This window comes from Hyaloscypha bicolor (genome assembly GCF_002865645.1).
Source record: "Hyaloscypha bicolor E unplaced genomic scaffold K444scaffold_165, whole genome shotgun sequence".
NCBI classification, from domain to species: Eukaryota; Fungi; Ascomycota; class Leotiomycetes; order Helotiales; family Hyaloscyphaceae; genus Hyaloscypha; species Hyaloscypha bicolor.
The window spans coordinates 553,630-570,226 of NW_020194667.1; the positions used below are offsets into that span (position 1 = coordinate 553,630).

General features: G+C 48.2%; 6 protein-coding genes across 6 annotated transcripts; 3 read left to right on the plus strand and 3 right to left on the minus strand.

Annotated features, from left to right (window-relative positions):
• Window positions 1-153: 153 nt before the first annotated feature.
• Window positions 154-1,150, plus strand: K444DRAFT_542624 (GTP cyclohydrolase; the record flags this gene model as incomplete). Its single annotated transcript, XM_024875891.1, has 3 exons — window positions 154-439; window positions 487-791; window positions 842-1,150. The coding sequence occupies 3 exons, from the start codon at window positions 154-156 to the stop codon at window positions 1,148-1,150; spliced, it is 900 nt and encodes a 299-aa protein (XP_024729671.1).
• On the minus strand, window positions 959-2,218 carry K444DRAFT_619474 (uncharacterized protein). Its single transcript, XM_024881521.1, has 3 exons — window positions 1,995-2,218; window positions 1,772-1,880; window positions 959-1,715 (listed from the first exon to the last, which is right to left on the minus strand). The coding sequence occupies exons 1-3, from the start codon at window positions 2,167-2,169 to the stop codon at window positions 1,316-1,318; spliced, it is 684 nt and encodes a 227-aa protein (XP_024729672.1). The 5' UTR covers window positions 2,170-2,218; the 3' UTR covers window positions 959-1,315.
• Window positions 2,219-2,345: 127 nt separating this feature from the next.
• K444DRAFT_572237 (DUF1546-domain-containing protein) lies at window positions 2,346-4,338 on the plus strand. Its single transcript, XM_024877350.1, has 2 exons — window positions 2,346-3,034; window positions 3,083-4,338. The coding sequence occupies exons 1-2, from the start codon at window positions 2,650-2,652 to the stop codon at window positions 4,075-4,077; spliced, it is 1,380 nt and encodes a 459-aa protein (XP_024729673.1). The 5' UTR covers window positions 2,346-2,649; the 3' UTR covers window positions 4,078-4,338.
• Window positions 4,339-7,332: 2,994 nt separating this feature from the next.
• Window positions 7,333-8,572, minus strand: K444DRAFT_619478 (uncharacterized protein). The gene is made up of 2 exons (XM_024881522.1): window positions 8,121-8,572; window positions 7,333-8,062 (listed from the first exon to the last, which is right to left on the minus strand). Exons 1-2 carry the CDS (start codon window positions 8,317-8,319, stop codon window positions 7,464-7,466), a joined length of 798 nt encoding a protein of 265 aa, XP_024729674.1. The 5' UTR covers window positions 8,320-8,572; the 3' UTR covers window positions 7,333-7,463.
• Window positions 8,573-9,925: 1,353 nt separating this feature from the next.
• On the plus strand, window positions 9,926-13,465 carry K444DRAFT_668433 (uncharacterized protein). The gene is made up of 4 exons (XM_024887409.1): window positions 9,926-10,443; window positions 10,494-11,165; window positions 11,253-12,395; window positions 12,459-13,465. The coding sequence occupies exons 1-4, from the start codon at window positions 9,995-9,997 to the stop codon at window positions 13,141-13,143; spliced, it is 2,949 nt and encodes a 982-aa protein (XP_024729675.1). The 5' UTR covers window positions 9,926-9,994; the 3' UTR covers window positions 13,144-13,465.
• K444DRAFT_646946 (glycoside hydrolase family 47 protein) lies at window positions 13,378-15,812 on the minus strand (the record flags this gene model as incomplete). The annotated part of the gene is made up of 5 exons (XM_024885270.1): window positions 13,378-13,639; window positions 13,687-14,177; window positions 14,223-14,532; window positions 14,580-15,109; window positions 15,771-15,812. 5 exons carry the CDS (start codon window positions 15,810-15,812, stop codon window positions 13,378-13,380), a joined length of 1,635 nt encoding a protein of 544 aa, XP_024729676.1.
• Between the last annotated feature and the right edge of the window lie 785 nt (window positions 15,813-16,597).

Genomic DNA, 16,597 nt, shown 5'->3' on the forward strand with positions numbered 1-16,597 from the left:
CAAGGGTCTTTTAACGTCATCTGCCTTGGCTAAAATTTCTGGGAATAATTTTTTTGAGAAGACTCGCACCCCTACGTTCGCATGTAAAGTCACCCCAGGATGGTTCAATTCGCCAGTCTGCCTAGAAATGAGAGTGGGGGAGAGGGAGAGAACATGGTTCGGCCACCTGAAAGCGATTCCTCTGAGGTAAAAGCTCCCAGTGGGGCTGTAAAACGGAAGTCCGAATCGAACGGCCAGGGCAGCAAGAAGAAGAAGAAGAAATCGAAATCAGAACACGGGGCAAAGGTCCATGGCATGCCACACTCGAAAAGGAGGCAGAGTGTTAGTAAACCGGCTAGAGATCCGAGAGATGAGGCCTCTCCTCTTCGACTTTCGCAAGAACTGGGTGAGACGAGGTCGCCAAGCCCGGTCATTGACTTCGATGGCTTGAGCAGGCCGAGTAAGTACGGATACTCTTAGGCAGAGGCAATGTCTGATATCTGGCAGGTCGAGGGACTCGTGAGCGGAAAGAGGAAACTCCAGAGCAAGCAACGGAACGACTACAGAAGATCTCCGGAGCGGTACGAACAATCCTCGAATGCCTCGGCGAAGACCCGGAACGCGAGGGACTTCTTGGGACACCGGAAAGATATGCGAAGGCTATGTTATTCTTTACAAAGGGGTACCAGGAGAATGTGCGTGATATTGTGAATGGTGCTATATTCCACGAGGGGCACAACGAACTAGTTATTGTGAAAGATATCGAGGTATTCAGTCTTTGTGAACACCATATGGTGCCGTTTACTGGAAAAGTAGGTTCCGCAAGACTGCTCCCAAGAATGAGTATACTTATTGCTTGCAGATGCACATTGGATATATTCCGGACAGAGACGTTATTGGGATCTCGAAGCTTCCCCGCATAGCAGACATGTTCTCTCGAAGACTACAAATCCAAGAACGTTTGACAAAGGATGTGGCCCACGCCGTAATGGAAGTCCTCAAACCACAAGGAGTTGCAGTAGTGATGGAATCCAGCCATCTTTGCATGGTTATGAGAGGGGTGGAGAAGACCAGTGCCACAACAATTACGAGTTGCGTGTTGGGCTGCATAGAAAAGAGAGAGAAAACCAGAAACGAGTTCTTCAGTCTTGTGGGACTCAATAGACGGTGATCCAGATGGGTTGGGATTTTGCTGCATTTCAAGGCATTAGCTACATGGGGTATGAACAATCACGGTCTTCAACACCAGGCTCAGGTAGGCGTTTCTCTTGATCTCAACGCCTTTCAAATCAAATATGAATATCAGGGTATCAACACTCTATTCAATAAATTCCCATCAAGCCTCAAACTTGCCAACCCGCGATCTCCCCTCCAAAACGTCCTTCAACGTCTCCTCAATCTTCTCCAAAATATGGTCCCCAACAATCTCGAGAGACTCGCCAGCATTAACGACCTTCATATCCGATTCAAAGGTATAAAATAATTCCCTTACGCGTTGTTGCATTTCCTTCTTCTCGTACTTCTCATCCCCATACCCACCCCTCTTCTCTGCCTCTTCGGGCTCCAAATCCAAGAATATTACCGCATCCGGTTTTGGTAAACCAACATCAGGAGCCCTTGCCCAATCTAATGAAAGATTTGGGTTGTGTTTTGCGGCGCTGTACACCATGCCGGAGTGGTAGTAACGGTCACAGACTATTGTGCAACCTTTTTTGAGAGTTTCTTCCATCCATTTCCTGGGTATTGTGAATAAGAATTGGATTTGGGAGGGGAGGTTTGGTGAAGGGCTTACGCTTTCTCCCATCTGTTGGCGGAGAAGAGTAGGTGAATTACGTGGTCATCCATTTCCGTTTGGCTTTGGAGATAGCTGTCTATCATTTTTCCAATTGGAGATGTTCGGTCTATATGAAAGATCAGGACTTGCTTCTAGAGTGAGGGAGCATGAGAGTAGGAAAAGGAAAGATTATGAGTAGTTAAAACTTCATATTCCTCAACAATGGAAAGATAGATATTACCTGGAAAGCGTAAAGTCTTGATATTATGGCCCTGAGAATAGAGTTTATCACACAATCTTTTGACTTGTGTCGTCTTTCCAGCCCTGTCTAGGCCCTCAATGACAATGAAAGCCCCTCTCTGGCCGATGGTTTTGGGTTCTTTCCATGGCCAAGGATCCTCGGATAAAGTCGACATGGTGGAGGGCAACAGAAAATTTCTTGAAGGAATAGTAAGTGAATTTGTCTTTCTGAAAATTGAGGTGAGGAAAGTCAAGGGACATCGAGTGGTCGCGTCAGGGGAGACGCGACGGGCGCTAGCGCGAAATTTCGAATCTCAGCCTTGCCACTTTGATTCAACCTCCATCATCAAGCGCGGCACAGAAGATCTTTGTCTATCGACGTCGACCTCGAAGACAAGTGCGAGATAGACGGATATATCTCAGAGAAGTTATGGGTATCTGACCGGGCCATTCTTGGAGAGACGTCCCCACTACGAGCAACGGCGCAATTGACCAAATAGTGAATTCGTCACGTCAGTATCAGTCGCAGGCGAAATTCCACGAGCTAGCCTCCGAGGACCTCTCATCTCTGGCATGACGATATTATCCTTCCTTGCCATCAGCCAATTTAGTCCTTGTTATTGCAGTGCCGACAACACAAGCTCTCGGTAGTCACCATGGCTGGAGACCCAAAGCTCGTCTGGAATCCAGACAACGTCCGCGATGTTGCAGAGTCGGTCGGCATATCATCTCTGAACGAAGAGGCGGTCCGAGCTTTATCGCAAGAAGTCGAATACCGAGTCGGCCAGGTCATTGTGGAAGCAATGCGATTCATGTATGCGGGAAAGAGGACAGTGCTAGGAACGCAAGACATTTCACAAGCTTTGAAAGTCCTCGATGTTGAGCCCCTCTATGGCTACGAATCAACCCGGCCGCTGAGATTTGGAGAGGCTTCATTGGGACCTGGGCAACCATTATTCTATATTGAAGATGAGGAGGTCGATTTTGAGAAGCTCATCAACGCGCCATTGCCAAAAGTCCCTCGGGATATGTCATTCACAGGTAAGAAATGCTGGCAATCAACGAGGAGCTCTATCTGACTTGTTGCAGCACACTGGCTTGCCGTCGAAGGCGTTCAGCCATCGATACCGCAAAACCCCACCACAGCAGAAGCTCGAGCAAATGAGCTGGTACCCAAAGGCCCAGGAGCAAATCCAGCTCTCGCAGCCCTCGCGGGCAACGACAATGTGTCTATCAAGCCCACAGTCAAACAAATTGTCTCCCAGGAGCTTATATTATTCTTTGACAAGATACGAAAAGCTATTCTTGACGACAATTTAGACCCAGAGGCTGTCCTTTATCGAAAGTCGGCCTTCGAAAGCGTTCGGTCTGATCCGGGCCTCCAACAATTGGTGCCATATTTTATACAGTTCGTCGCCGAAAAGGTCACTCACTGTCTTGATAATCTCTTCGTTCTCCAGCAAATGATGGAACTAGACCTAGCCCTCATAGAGAACCCAACCCTCTTCGTTGATCCATACGTTGCCAACATCGTTCCTCCCATCATCACATGTCTCCTAGGACGAAAGATTGGCCGTGATGGAGCCGACAACATGAAGGAGCAATACCAGCTACGTGATTTCGCGGCCTCTCTCATTGAGAAAATAACCAAGAAATACCACAAGTCGAATCAAGAATTGCAAGCTCGCATCACCCGAACTTGTCTAAAATACTTCCTTGACCCTGGAAGAACCCTCAGCGAGCACTATGGCGCAATTCGAGGCATTCGAAGCAGCGGCGGTGTACCTGCGATCGTGACACTCGTCTTACCCAACCTCAAAGCCTACGAAGTCATCCTCGTCAAAGCACAGAACGACCGTCAAAACGACGAACCTTTCAGAATGTTGCTCGGAACCATCATCCACGCCATTACAAGCATCACCACCGAAGCAAAAGATACTGAAATGACGAATGGCACGAATGGAAACGCTGCGGAGGCATCTCAGGTGGAGGAGTATTTGGGTACTGTTATTGGGAGCCGGATTGTGGCGTTGGGAAATCATAAGTTGAATATGGCGATTTTGGAATCGAGGGAAAAGCAATAGTGGTCTGGTTTGCATTGGGCAGCGTATGGGCGTTCAAGGGTGGAAGGCGAAGCATCGAATGGGTCTCTACACTTAGCAGAAACCGTAACAAACTGATAGGGTATGTATGAATATGAAACTTACAGTTGGAGCTTCTGTGCAACTCGACTGACAAGGTTTACTCGCACCTAATTAGATTCTCTAGTTCTTAACGCGAAAGGCTTGCAGCCTACACACTGAATCAATGCTGCCTGTGCCGATGCTGAGGCTCTTCGAGCGTGGTTGAATTGAATGAAGACTTTAAATTTTGGCAGCGAAGGTGATTGTGTTAACAGTCTGAGTCAGTGGGTCACAGCTTGGGCTCTCCACTTCAGCAAACAATCTCATTATACCAGGACTTCTAGGAACATTGAACGCGATGTCCAACAAAATCTCGGGCGGAAGAAGAGAAGTGAATATATGGTGATAGAAAACAGAAAAGGTGCGGGGAGTTCTTGGCGAGAACTCAAAGTGAATCGCTGGAAACGAAGGTTTCTAAGTTATGAAGGTGTGGAGCAATGTAAACAGAGGTGCGATGTGCAACAAAGATTATGATGGCAAAGTAAGTGATGTGACTTTGTGTTGTTCTCGGCCTTCTTAATTGACTCGGCTGGGGCTGGGGGGAGGAAGGAGAGACTTCATGATCAACGAGGACGCCGAAGCTGATGCGAAAGCGACGTAAGGAAGAGCAAAGTAAATAAACGTACGATTTGCAACAAAACTCCTCTGTCACCTTCTGTGAAAACAACTCGGCACCTCCTCCTTGACAAAAGCCCTCTCTTGCCGTCCAAACCCTCGATTATTCAACATCAACACAACAACGCAACCACCACGAAGCACTACAACCCCAAACACCTTCGCGACACCTCCCGCACTCAGGAATAGAGACAAATCAGGTCTTGTTCCCAACAAAGACTTTGAGCAAAAGCCGAAGCAGCCTCCAAAGCCAATTCCTCGCATCCACGAAAACCATAGGCCCCTTTCCCCTCTCCCCAATTCATTCAAAGCTGAACCCCTCCTCCCATATAGTCAAGAACTCCAAGCTCCTGTCACTCCCACCTGAGATCCACCTCATTATCAAATATCTTGACCGCTGCTCCTCGACATGCCTAGGATGAACAAGCAAGGTCATGTGCCCGCTTCATTTCAGTTTGCGATGGAAGGGGCCTCTTCACTCTATCTGCGATGTCTCCCCCACGTGGCGAAGTTGCGACCAAGAGATTCTTGATGAACTCGTTCGGTAAGTGGGTGGAGAGCAGGAAGTTGGAGAACTATTTTGTGCCGAGCGACGAAGGCCGGAAAGCAGGCTTGAAAATGGTAACGAGTGCTAGGAAGGGAGAGTTGGAAAAGGAGAAAATGAAAAGTGCATTATACACTCTGCACATTTATCGGGCCGTGGAAATGGGGCGTGACAAGTGGCTGAGAAGAGGGGAGCGAGGTCGCTGTGGAAACGTTGGGCGGGTATGAGGGGAGGGGGGTCTGGTTTTATGCATAAGAACGGGATCAGTGTTCGTGTGGCGATCGATGGGAGGTGAGAAGTTGACGTTTGCTGCTGCGGCGGGAGAGGCTTTAGGGGCTGGTATTGACATAGCCGGACATTTGCATTTCACTTTATTGGAGAAAAGGGGACAGGAAACGGAGTTCGGCGCTGGAGGGGAAGAGACCGAGCTTTGTGAATGCCTAAACATCCACGAGACGGAGTCTCGCACAGTACTTCATATTTTCACACATCAACTCGTCAAATCAAATCATTTCAGCAGGTAAAGGAGACGAAAAGGGCAACCTCTGATTACACAAATCGCTCAATGCCTTCCCCAGCATAACTTTATCCACCTCACCCATCACTCATCTCAATATCCCTCTCCTCCGCTAACCACCCCTTAACCCCAACCCTCGGACTCAACTCCCCCACCACGTGCTTCGCAACTCTAACATTCCACCCCATCTCCGTCAAAATCCCCACAAAGCTCGCCCTCGGCCCCGCATACTCCCTAACAACCCTATACATCTCCCGCACCATCCTCTCTTCCTCCGCCGTTGGCTCCTTCAGAAAAACCGTAATATCCTTTAACTCATCCCTATCTACATCGATATCATCCGGCTTAGCGTCGAGCCCACGTGAGGTATTTGCCTTTTGTAGTTTCAGAGATAGATTGGGGAGGGAAGAAAGGGATTATATGACAGAGATGCTGGGATGCAGCCAGCGGGATGGACCGAAGCCTTTGAATTCGTAGTCTTGGAATACTAAGCGCAAATTCCGGAGGTTAGGCAGTTCGAGTATGGCGCTTAATTCTTCATTCCCAACCCCGGGGTTTGTGCGGGGTCCGTATAGGACTGCGAGACGTGTGATGAGAAGACTGGGTTTGAGAACGTTGTTTATGGTCCAAGATATGAAGTGAGGGAGAGTGGTGATAGAGATAGCGAATTCGTTGAGGGAGTAGAAGGTTTGAGCTGCTTCGAAGGCGGAGGTGTCTTTTTGAGAGTTTGGGTTGGTGAGATGGATTGAGGAGGCTACCCAGTCTTGGAGCTTGGAGAATGAGCCGTTTGGAAGGATATAGATGGTGGTTGTCTGCACTAAAATGTTATGAAAGAAGGCGGAACGTGAGGCTGGTGGGAGGTTTTTGAGGTGTTGACGGTCGACGGTCGGTGGGCTACGGGACTGGGTTTGTTGTTGTTAGGTGAACGCTTGCTAGACTAGAACTGTTATCGCTGACTGAATCCTTGTTGAGATTGGCTGAAATTCATATCTGTGAATCAAGATTAAGTATTTTGAGATGGCCAGGAGAGAGATGTTGAAATAAGGTTAGTTTTGCCGCCTCGAGAGATGATCGAGTTGAGGAGCTGCAATGCGTCGGGCTTAATTGTCACCAATCAGGGTCCAGGATATGCGTTGAAGGTACTCACTGGTCACTCGCATTGGACCTCTCACGCAGTTTCGATCTTGTGAATATTGTGTCACTAAACAATCTGGAGGAGAACCTTGTGCGCGTTCTTTTTGAGTAAAGTGGAAGCTCGGTGAGCACTGATTATCACTTGAATTTCCCCCCCCCCCCAAAAAAAAAAAAATTTGGTACTTACGAGAGCCTAAAGTATGGAAAGAAGTAAGCATGTTTGCAACTGCGGTACTAAAGCGGCAGGCAATCAAGAAGGAAGTTCGAGTCTCCTTACATTTACACCGAAAAGGAATTTGGTTACCATGAACAAGCCGAACACTTGGCTTTGATTCGTGACTGTAAACTGCGCTTAAAGACCAAAGAAGTGTAGCTGTATGAAACAACTTACTCAAGCACGACATTGAAATTCATTTCTATTCATATACACAAGAACCCTAGATGTCATCAAACCTAATCCAGCACCAGAACCTATCATTATTGCAGCTCGTGCCTCATCGCGCCATCCAGTTCTTGCACTCCAGGACGTTCACTAGCCTGCAACTCATGTACCTGATCCACACCAGTATTACCCTTCTCCCCTCCCTTCTTACCCTTGAATCCGAAGAAACTTGACTTTTCCGCCAGCCTTGCATCGCTCGCTCCATCGGTTCCTTCCACCCCATCACCGTTAATTTCTGCGCTGCGCTTCTTCCTTGATGCGTGGATACGCCTAGCAGCAAAGCCAATAAACAAACCCCCAGCCACTAAGAATGCTACAGCACAACCAATACCAATTCCGACCTTCGCTCCCGTTGAAAGCTTTCCTTTATCCTGGTCTGAGCCTGCTGGAGACGAGGTGGAAGATGGAGGTTGCGTGCTCGAGGTAGTGGCTAATGTTTTCGAAGAAGTTGATTTTGGTTTCACGGTCGAGGAAGGTGAGGCAGAGGCCGTGGTCGAGGAGGCGGTTGCAGCAACAACAAACACATCCCCGTATGCGTTCGCCCCCGTCGAATCCGTGAGTCCAATGAAAAACTTCTTGCCCGGCACTGCAAACACTCCTGGAGTCCAAGAGTAGGAATTCGAAAGAATGTTGGCTGGATTTTGGTCAGTCTTGTTGTGCATCTACTGTGAAGTTGGGGCGGGGTGTCTTACTGGCAATTGGATTAACAACGTTGGGGTTCGTCGTAGTCCCGTTGTTCAGTGTGATGTTGACTGCGCCGGTGTTGCCTTTCCATGTCAATTGGAAGGGTACGCCTGTGACAATCCCCGACCAGGAATCGTCTGTGAAGCTCAGGCTGCTGGCTGCGTTGACGATGGCGCCGCAAAGTAATGAGATGTATAAGAGAATCATGGCCAGACTTGCCTAGAGGCCGTTCGAAGATTTACGGACACGCTGATGGATGAATGATCATGCTCATGACTGTCTGAAGAAGTAAGATGAGTTGAGGACTGAATCCTAAGCGCCACAGTGGAGATCTTCAGACTAGCTTCCACCGGAAGGAGCGGCCACCGGGGGCTAAGGGCCACCAGCCAATGGACATGTTCTATTGGCACATTGTATTCATAGATCATCAGCACTAGGAGAGGGAAAAGCTGCGAGGACCGCAGTGCTTACGTGAAACGTTTTGGGAGGGTGAGGGAGTTGCCAAGGAAAGAACCAAGACGTCTCGCGCGAGCTCGTAAAAATCGACCCATCAAAAGCAGACTTCTGCTCAGAGCATAAAAATCCATACCAAACTTGTGGATGAAAAGGGCACGTCTAGGCAGATCTCTCAGCAGCTGGTACTTGAGATAAAAAAAGTACTGTACGCGTTCGTTCCTTCCACAAGTTACCACTGGTGGTTCGTAAAAGCGACTGGGCCAAACTACTAGAAGTAGCGACTAGGCCACCCCCAATATTTGGTGATCTTCGCTAAATTTGTGGCAATGACTAGCCAGGACCAGGATCAGTCAGCTCGAAGTACCTCCTATACAAATTTACTATGTGAAATACTTGGCCCAGTCGCGAGTACGGCCCAGTCGCTTTCAACTAATCGTTCGGCGCTTCCCACCCAGTTTCTCGCTTAGCACGCTTAATGGGTGAGGGTCAGCAATACGCAAAGCACAGCAATGCGCAAATCCAAATTTTAGTGGGGACACACCAAAATCGTCCGCCTCGCCCTTTAAAACCTAACACAATTAATAATTACTTAAGTTGTGGCAATTAATAATAAGATATGGGCCTTTCCGTAAGTCAAATTTGAAAGGCAAAAAATAAAGGCGTTATCGTTGCGTAGTCTGTACAAGTTCCCCATACAAATTTTGGTCTGATTTTGGTGTGTTTTGCGCATTGCTGTGCTTTGCGTATTGCTGACCCTCACCCATTAAGCGTGCTAAGCGAGAAACTGGGTGGGAAGCGCCGAACGATTAGTGGAAGGAAGGAACGAACGCGTAACACTTGCAGGTTCTTGCTCGGAATCCTCATAGAATGGCTGCATATACCAATCTTCACGGCTCCAAGCGGACTCCCGACGTCGAACAATTGTTCGTTTCCAGAAGTCTGTCTTTCTAGGATGCTCCCTTCAGTTCTGTCAAGCATTTTAAGCCATCTCGAAGAAGTCTTATCAAATCGATAGGAGACACCGCTTCCTTTTGTGAGAGTCCAGGCCATATTTTGGTCCCGTCATCACTGCAAGCCAGCATTTCCCCTGCGCTTACTATCTAGCATCGATAAGGAGTGTTTCATCGCGTTTTCATTGTTCACGAGTCTGAACGCTTTATCTTTGCAGATTGAGGATCGCAAAAAGGACGGGGGAGTGTGTAAACAAATCTGGCAGGAAAAATGCCGGAATAGCTGCTCAAGATGACTGCTTGAATGCTGGCTGCCTAACAGCGCGGGCGGTGCAAGGCAGAAGCCACTGCAGGCAAGTGCAGTCTCGGCTTAGCGGCTTTTCCTCGATGTCACCCTCTTTTCCACAGCCTCGTTCTTCCAAACAATAACCTTCCTCTTGAAATGCCCCGGTATGGACCTCTGGCCTTCCTGAAATATGGATCCACTATCTGTGGTTTCACTCGTCGGTACAATTGTTCAATTTGTCGATTTCGGGGGCAAGATCTTGTCCAATGCGGTTGAGCTGTATAGATCTCCAATTGGCACGTTGACCGCCCACCACGAGCTTGAGCTTGTGACGACCGACCTGCGGGCTCTGATCTCCAAGCTACAACAATCATTGTACTCCAGGGATGGACCTCCGAACCAAGACACTGCATCTCTACGGCAATCTTTTGAGGCGTTGTGCGACGAGGCTGTGAAAGTCGCAGAAGAGCTTCTCAACCGATTGGAGAAATTGAAGGTGAAAGATGGCAAGCCTCGGAAATGGGAGAGCATTCAACACGCCATCGCTGCGGCATGGTCTAAAAAGGAAATGGTCGATCTCAAGAACCAACTTCTCGGACTCAAGGAAGCTCTCGAAACAAGAGTACTCTTTTCAATCAGGTTGGCAGACGCTCTCAAAGAAAAGTGAATTCTGATCTGACTTTGGCAAGGGAAACTCTCGATACCCATTCCATGCGGGCATCCACTCGATTTGACAATCTCGATCGACACACGCAAGCGATTCTCCAACTCATGCTTCGCAGTCCTGCCGACATAACAGCTGAAGTCTCAGAAGAAGTTCGTAGCCAAATAATAGCTCAGACCACAACAGTGGGCCAGATTCTCAGTCGCGTCGAGTCTTCGGTTGAGGACAGCCACCGTCAAACTCGGCAAACAGTTCTTGAATGCATAAAGGAGGAAATACAAAAATCGGGTGAAAAGAGTCGGTGGAAGAAAAATGGACGGGAGCCGGAAGACATCGATGTAGCTCAATGTAGCTGCGCGCAACGCTCGAGACACGAAGTGCGCCGGGAACTATTGTCTTCGGAACCCTGTGAAATTACCGCCGGTATTGAAATGTTGAATGTTTCAAAGCCTGCCGAGTTCAAGCTGCGGAGGGATGTATTTTTCGAGATTTGCCAAAGCCTTCGATACTCAGCCATGACGCACAGGTATGAAGATGTGCTTGAGGCGTATCCTGAGACCTTTGAATGGGCTTTCCATGATCCCTCAGAAGAGCAACTTCCATGGGACAATCTTACTCATTGGCTGGAACAAAGCCACGGCATCTACTGGGTCAACGGAAAAGCGGGCTCTGGCAAGTCGACTTTCATGAAGCACTTGTATGATGACACGCGCACCCGCAAATGCTTGAAAACATAGGCTGGGAATGCTCCACTATGTGTCGCCACTTTCTTTTTCTGGAACAGCGGGAGTCGAGAACAGAAGTCCCAAATTGGCTTGCTTCGCTCGCTGCTCTTCCAATTATTCTCTCAGCGCCCCAATCTCATCCCGATAGTTCTTCCCGAACTTTGGGCCAAGACATATTCCAATGCGGTCAACGAAATGTACCCAGGAGAAGATTTTGCTCGATTCTGGTCCCTCCAACAACTCATGGTGACGTTGAGGACATTGATCCACCAAGAGGGAATTCCTCTAAAGTTTTTTTTTATGATTGACGGACTTGACGAGTTTGATGGTGATCACGAAGAGCTGGCAAATTTGTTTAGAGAGATCACAAAAGCCCCACATATAAAGATGTGTCTATCAAGCCGGCCTTGGGTAGTCTTCGAGGGCTTTTTCGGACAATGCCCAAACCTGCGGCTGCAGAACCTGACTTTTAAAGATATTGAGCGGTATGTCATGGGCAAGTTAAGCCACAATGATGCATTTCTGAAACTTTCAACTGAAGAGCCAGAAGCTGCACCTGCGCTTACTCAAGAAATTGTAGAGAAAGCAGATGGTGTATTTCTGTGGGTCAACATCGTTGTACGGTCTCTCCTGGGTGGTATTAGGAACAGGGACGAATTGTCAGACCTTTGGGCCCGATTGCGGTCCATGCCCAGAGAGCTTGAGCCTCTATACAGTCACCTGCTGGGGCTCATTGAACCATTATACTTGCCATGGGTCTCAAAGACTTTACAGATCCTTCAGAACAATCACAATCTAGGTCATCAGCCATTCGGGAAGTCGTCCTGGGCGAGGCAAGGTGTCGTCCCTCTAACTCTTCGGGCTTTCTTTCTAGCAATCAAAGAGGATTTAGACGCGATTACTATGCAACAATGCACTTGGAAATGGCTCAATTCTAGGTGCGAAGACATAAGGATCCGGCTGACTGCACGATGTGCTGGTCTCCTGGAAGTGTCGAACATCATGCCTAGCACAGAAGAAATTTCCAAGGGGCCCGAGCCCAACATTCTTTACTTCCACAGAACAGCGAGGGACTTTCTCGAAATGGACACGCAGTGGCGTGAGATCTTGATGCAGACAGCCGATACCGATTTCAACCCGAATGTTTCCATGATGAAATCTTGTCTTCTCTCCCTCGAGTACGCCATCGCCCACGATTACCGGTATGTCTCTGCTTTACACAGGGATTTCATGATATACTCATATCATGCCGACTCACATTACAGGTCTCACGGGACTCAGGCTATCATGCTGGATTGGGTGGCCGGTATAATGAATATTGGAGGCTGCAGTTGGGGGAGAGCCGACTTCCTGCCCGACCTCGAGGGACCTCCTGATTTCTTAAAACTCGCCACAATATATGGCCTGCGCGGATACATCAGCATAAAACTCGACCGGTCTGGCCAATCACGAGACAAAGCGCGCGCAACAATATTACTTCACTATCTCCTACCAGGTGATACCTCCCACGCAATTCTTGCAATACCACCTCCGAGAATCGATATGGTATCTCTCCTGCTCGACTTTGGTGCAGATCCAAATGGACATGGAGATTATGGCCTCGGAAGCCCTTGGGAGAATACGCTCACGTTTCTTCACAAAGTAGCGAGCTGCGATTTTGAGTCTTATCAACTGATGTACGCGGCAACCGTGGAGAAGCTGATCTTAGCCGGGGCAGATCCAGAGACAATGATCGTTGACCGGTATTATGGCCAAAGCCATAGTGCAGTGAACATCATCAAGACGTGTCTGCTCCCGAAATACCGTTTGGAATCAGCTTCACTCTTACAGGCGCTCCAACGCACCATGCAGAAATCAAATCCCAACGGAAAAAGGCAAAGAGATGAAGCAGAAATGGATCATGCAGATAGTCTAGCGAAAAGGGTTCAGGTACACTCCACAGCAAGTTGAGGTGGGAAATCTCACAGGAAATGTAAAGATGGTGCTCTATACGACATAAAGTCCGAGAGAAACTATTCCCCGTTAATCCGAGGGGATGCTTCTTTAGTCTTCGAGACGTCTACGTCTATATACAAAATTTGCTCCTCCCGACACTGCCCCTACTTCGGCCGCCGAAGCGGATGAGCTTCCGTATTTCTGTTTCTTGTCAGCAAAACATCATCTTACCAAAGGTACTCGAGGAACTCACAATACATATTCATCCAAATTCACCACACTCGTCTCACTAAATAACAAATAGAAGTACTTCAATGTCTCCGCCAACCAGAACGACTCCATCTCATCAACCTGGTTCGGGGCTCCACTCAGCACGTTATCAATCGCGGAGTGAGCGAGCTTCGTTTCGGTTTGTGCTTGGATGGCTTTGAACATGTTCCAGCCGCTGTCGGCCCAATAGCGATCACCTGTTGTCCGGTACAGGATGAAAACTGACTCAATTGCTTCTGGTCTGGTTTTTGTCAGCATCTACTTCCGGGAAATGGAGGCAGATTTTACCTCAAGAGATATCTTCCATCCCGGATATTGGCGAAGCCTGGTGAGAGCTTTTTCATCGCTATGCTCTCTCGGATTTCGGACTCGCCAGCCATTGCATCTATGCCCTTGTACCACTTTTGCCTGTCCCATGTACAGCTCGTCCGGTTCTCACACGGGATTGCTGTAAATGTTTCAGGCATGATTCCAGTCACCGTGTTTCGATATGCCCAGACACACCCATGGGCTAGCTTGGCACCATCTTCTACATCCTCAGGTCGGTTGAAGATCCTGCCTGCGATGGCGAGCATACCGCCAGTGAAACAAGCGAGATGTTGGAGCTCAGGGGTGAGTCGAGGCTCCCCGCCCAGTTGGAGATTAATGGTTCCGAAAATGAGGATGTCCTCGTCGGTAACGGTCATGGGACGGAACATTAAATGCTTCTTTGCTACCGGGATGAATTTCTCATACATGTTTCGGTATGATTTCATCTGGCCGCCAAGTAGCATGTGTTGCTTTTCTAGTTAGCGAGAAGCGGTGGCAGAGGAGGCAGAACTGACCTTTGGCAGATACTCGTAGGTAGAGTCTGCCAAAGCACCGAGAGTGAACATCTCGTCGCTTCCCTCGTACGGTGAGCCGATGAGAATGCTCTGATTATACTTCGTAGCATCTACCATAGCCGGCCACATGCCCGGTAGGGCCGTCTTGTCTTGCCATTTCTCCAGCTCGTTCATAACCCTTTGGACAGCGTCAAAATATTTATCATTCCCAGTGATCTGTGCCAGGCGCGTGAACTCAAGCTGTAAGGAGCCTAGCACGGCAAGCACAACGGCTTGGCTGGGCACATGGTCATGCGCGAATTCGTCAGTTCTGTATATATCAGCCAACGCCACTACAAAAAGAGGGAGATGCCATACGCAGACCACAAATAATGCGGCGAAGGCATTCGATTTGGTGTATCAAACGCAGTATACAGCACCTCCGCAAGCTCCACCGCCTTCTCCGCCAAAACGTAATACCTCCCGCCACTGATATCAAACGCCGCCAGCAGTCCTCCCAGATGCCTTATCGTCGTCTCGAATAGGTTAATCATGCAACCTTCTGTATTCGTAAAATCCACATTACGCAGCTCTACCAGCGAGATCTCGAATTCTTCCTTGAGGCCCATGATCCATAGTGTATCGAGAGAATCGACCATTGTGGCAGCCCACCCGCAGAACGGCGTCTTGAAACCGCCTTGTATGGGCCGTAATTCGTCCTTCCCCCATGCTTCTTGCTTATATCCTCTCCAACTATGCAAGAACGCATCTTTCACCTCCTGCAGCCGCCCTTCTCGTACTTTTCGTGCCTTTGGAGTCTCAGGAGTCGGCGGATGTTGGATCTTGGGGAATTTCTTTGATCGATGACGGGGGAGACGAATTAGGGAGGATGGAGGTAATGGGTACCGCTCGGGATGGATGGGGAGCGGCACATAGTTGAATTGGTGTCGAGAGTGCGCGAAGCCGCTCTGTCGGAGGATGAAGAGGAGGCAGAGGAAGAGGATGCCGGTGATGAGGCCGCGGGTTAACTTGCGGGAGAGCGCTCTGGTTCTGAGCTTGGAGAGGGACGGGGAGGCTGGGCGGAATTTGGAATTGGATTTCGATTGAGGGGCCATGGTGCAGGAGAGAGCGAGGTGCTGAGGTGCAAGAGGAGAGTCATCTCTCGACGATGCGTTCCATCTGGCGTGTATGAGGATGTTGGTGGTTAGGAAGAGCAATCTTACTGGCCATCTGTCGTCTAGAGATGCCAAGAGCGCGTCGGCCCAAACGAAGGGGTGGTAAGGCAGCGCAGGAGCGGCCTGCCCAGAGGCGGCTGCGGTTGAATTGGATTCAACCCAATTGGGGAATGTGGCTGCCGTTTAGCCATTATTCCTCTTCATTGGTAATGGGCGCTATTGAGAAGAATGCGCTCTATGGCAGTTTCTAGCTGTATCTGACTCGAAAGGGAGGCGTTAGAAAGGAGTTGATCAGGTCGGAAAAGAAATGCCAGTTGCGGGGATATTCCCGCCCAAGGCCCCTGATCTGCAGCGAGCGGCTGCAAGGTCCTCTCCTCCCCCCTCTGTATCATACTTGAAACGTAGCGTGACAAGAATAGCACGGCTGTTCTGACATGTACGATGCCCCAGCGGCGCTACTCGAGCTCCCGCTTAAATGCACGCCCCGCTTAAATGCACGCTTCACCAATAAACCACCCCCTCTCTTTAAATACCCACAAAATGGTTAATGAAGACGATATGAAGAAGGCTCTGGCCGAAATCGAAAGCTCTAAAGCTCCTGATTATACTATAATAGCCAGAAAGTATGGGTTAATGCGATCTACGCTATCCAGATGTACTAGAGGACAAACCACCTCCCGAGCGGAATTCCAGTTTTAAATCCACTAATATCTTACTAATACTTAAGAGTATATTCTAATTAATTAAATTAATCGCCTTACTAAGTGCGGGATCCCTCTAACTAGTCAAATAGTCAAGAACTTTATAGAAGAGATAATTAGATATACTATAGGGAAGAACTAGATTTCTTAATTTTGCTAGTGGTACTAAAGTGAGCTAAAAAGCTTATATTTATATAATATCGAGAATTAATATATTAAGGACAAATATAGCCCTATATATAAGTTATTTTTTAATCTAGTTAAGTATTCTTTTATATTACTTTATTATATTTTACGAGAATTACCTACTAATATATATCCTATCCTAGTTATTCTAAGCTATTAAATATAATTATATTACGGCTAATAATATATATAATTAGGACGAAAAGGGCTTCTTAATTAGAGTTATATAAGTAATAAAGCAAATTATATCTAAAGAGGTATATAAATTAGAGAGAGTTAAGTAAGCTGCTTATAATAAAAATCACGAATTTATTACTTGTTTAGTATATATTTT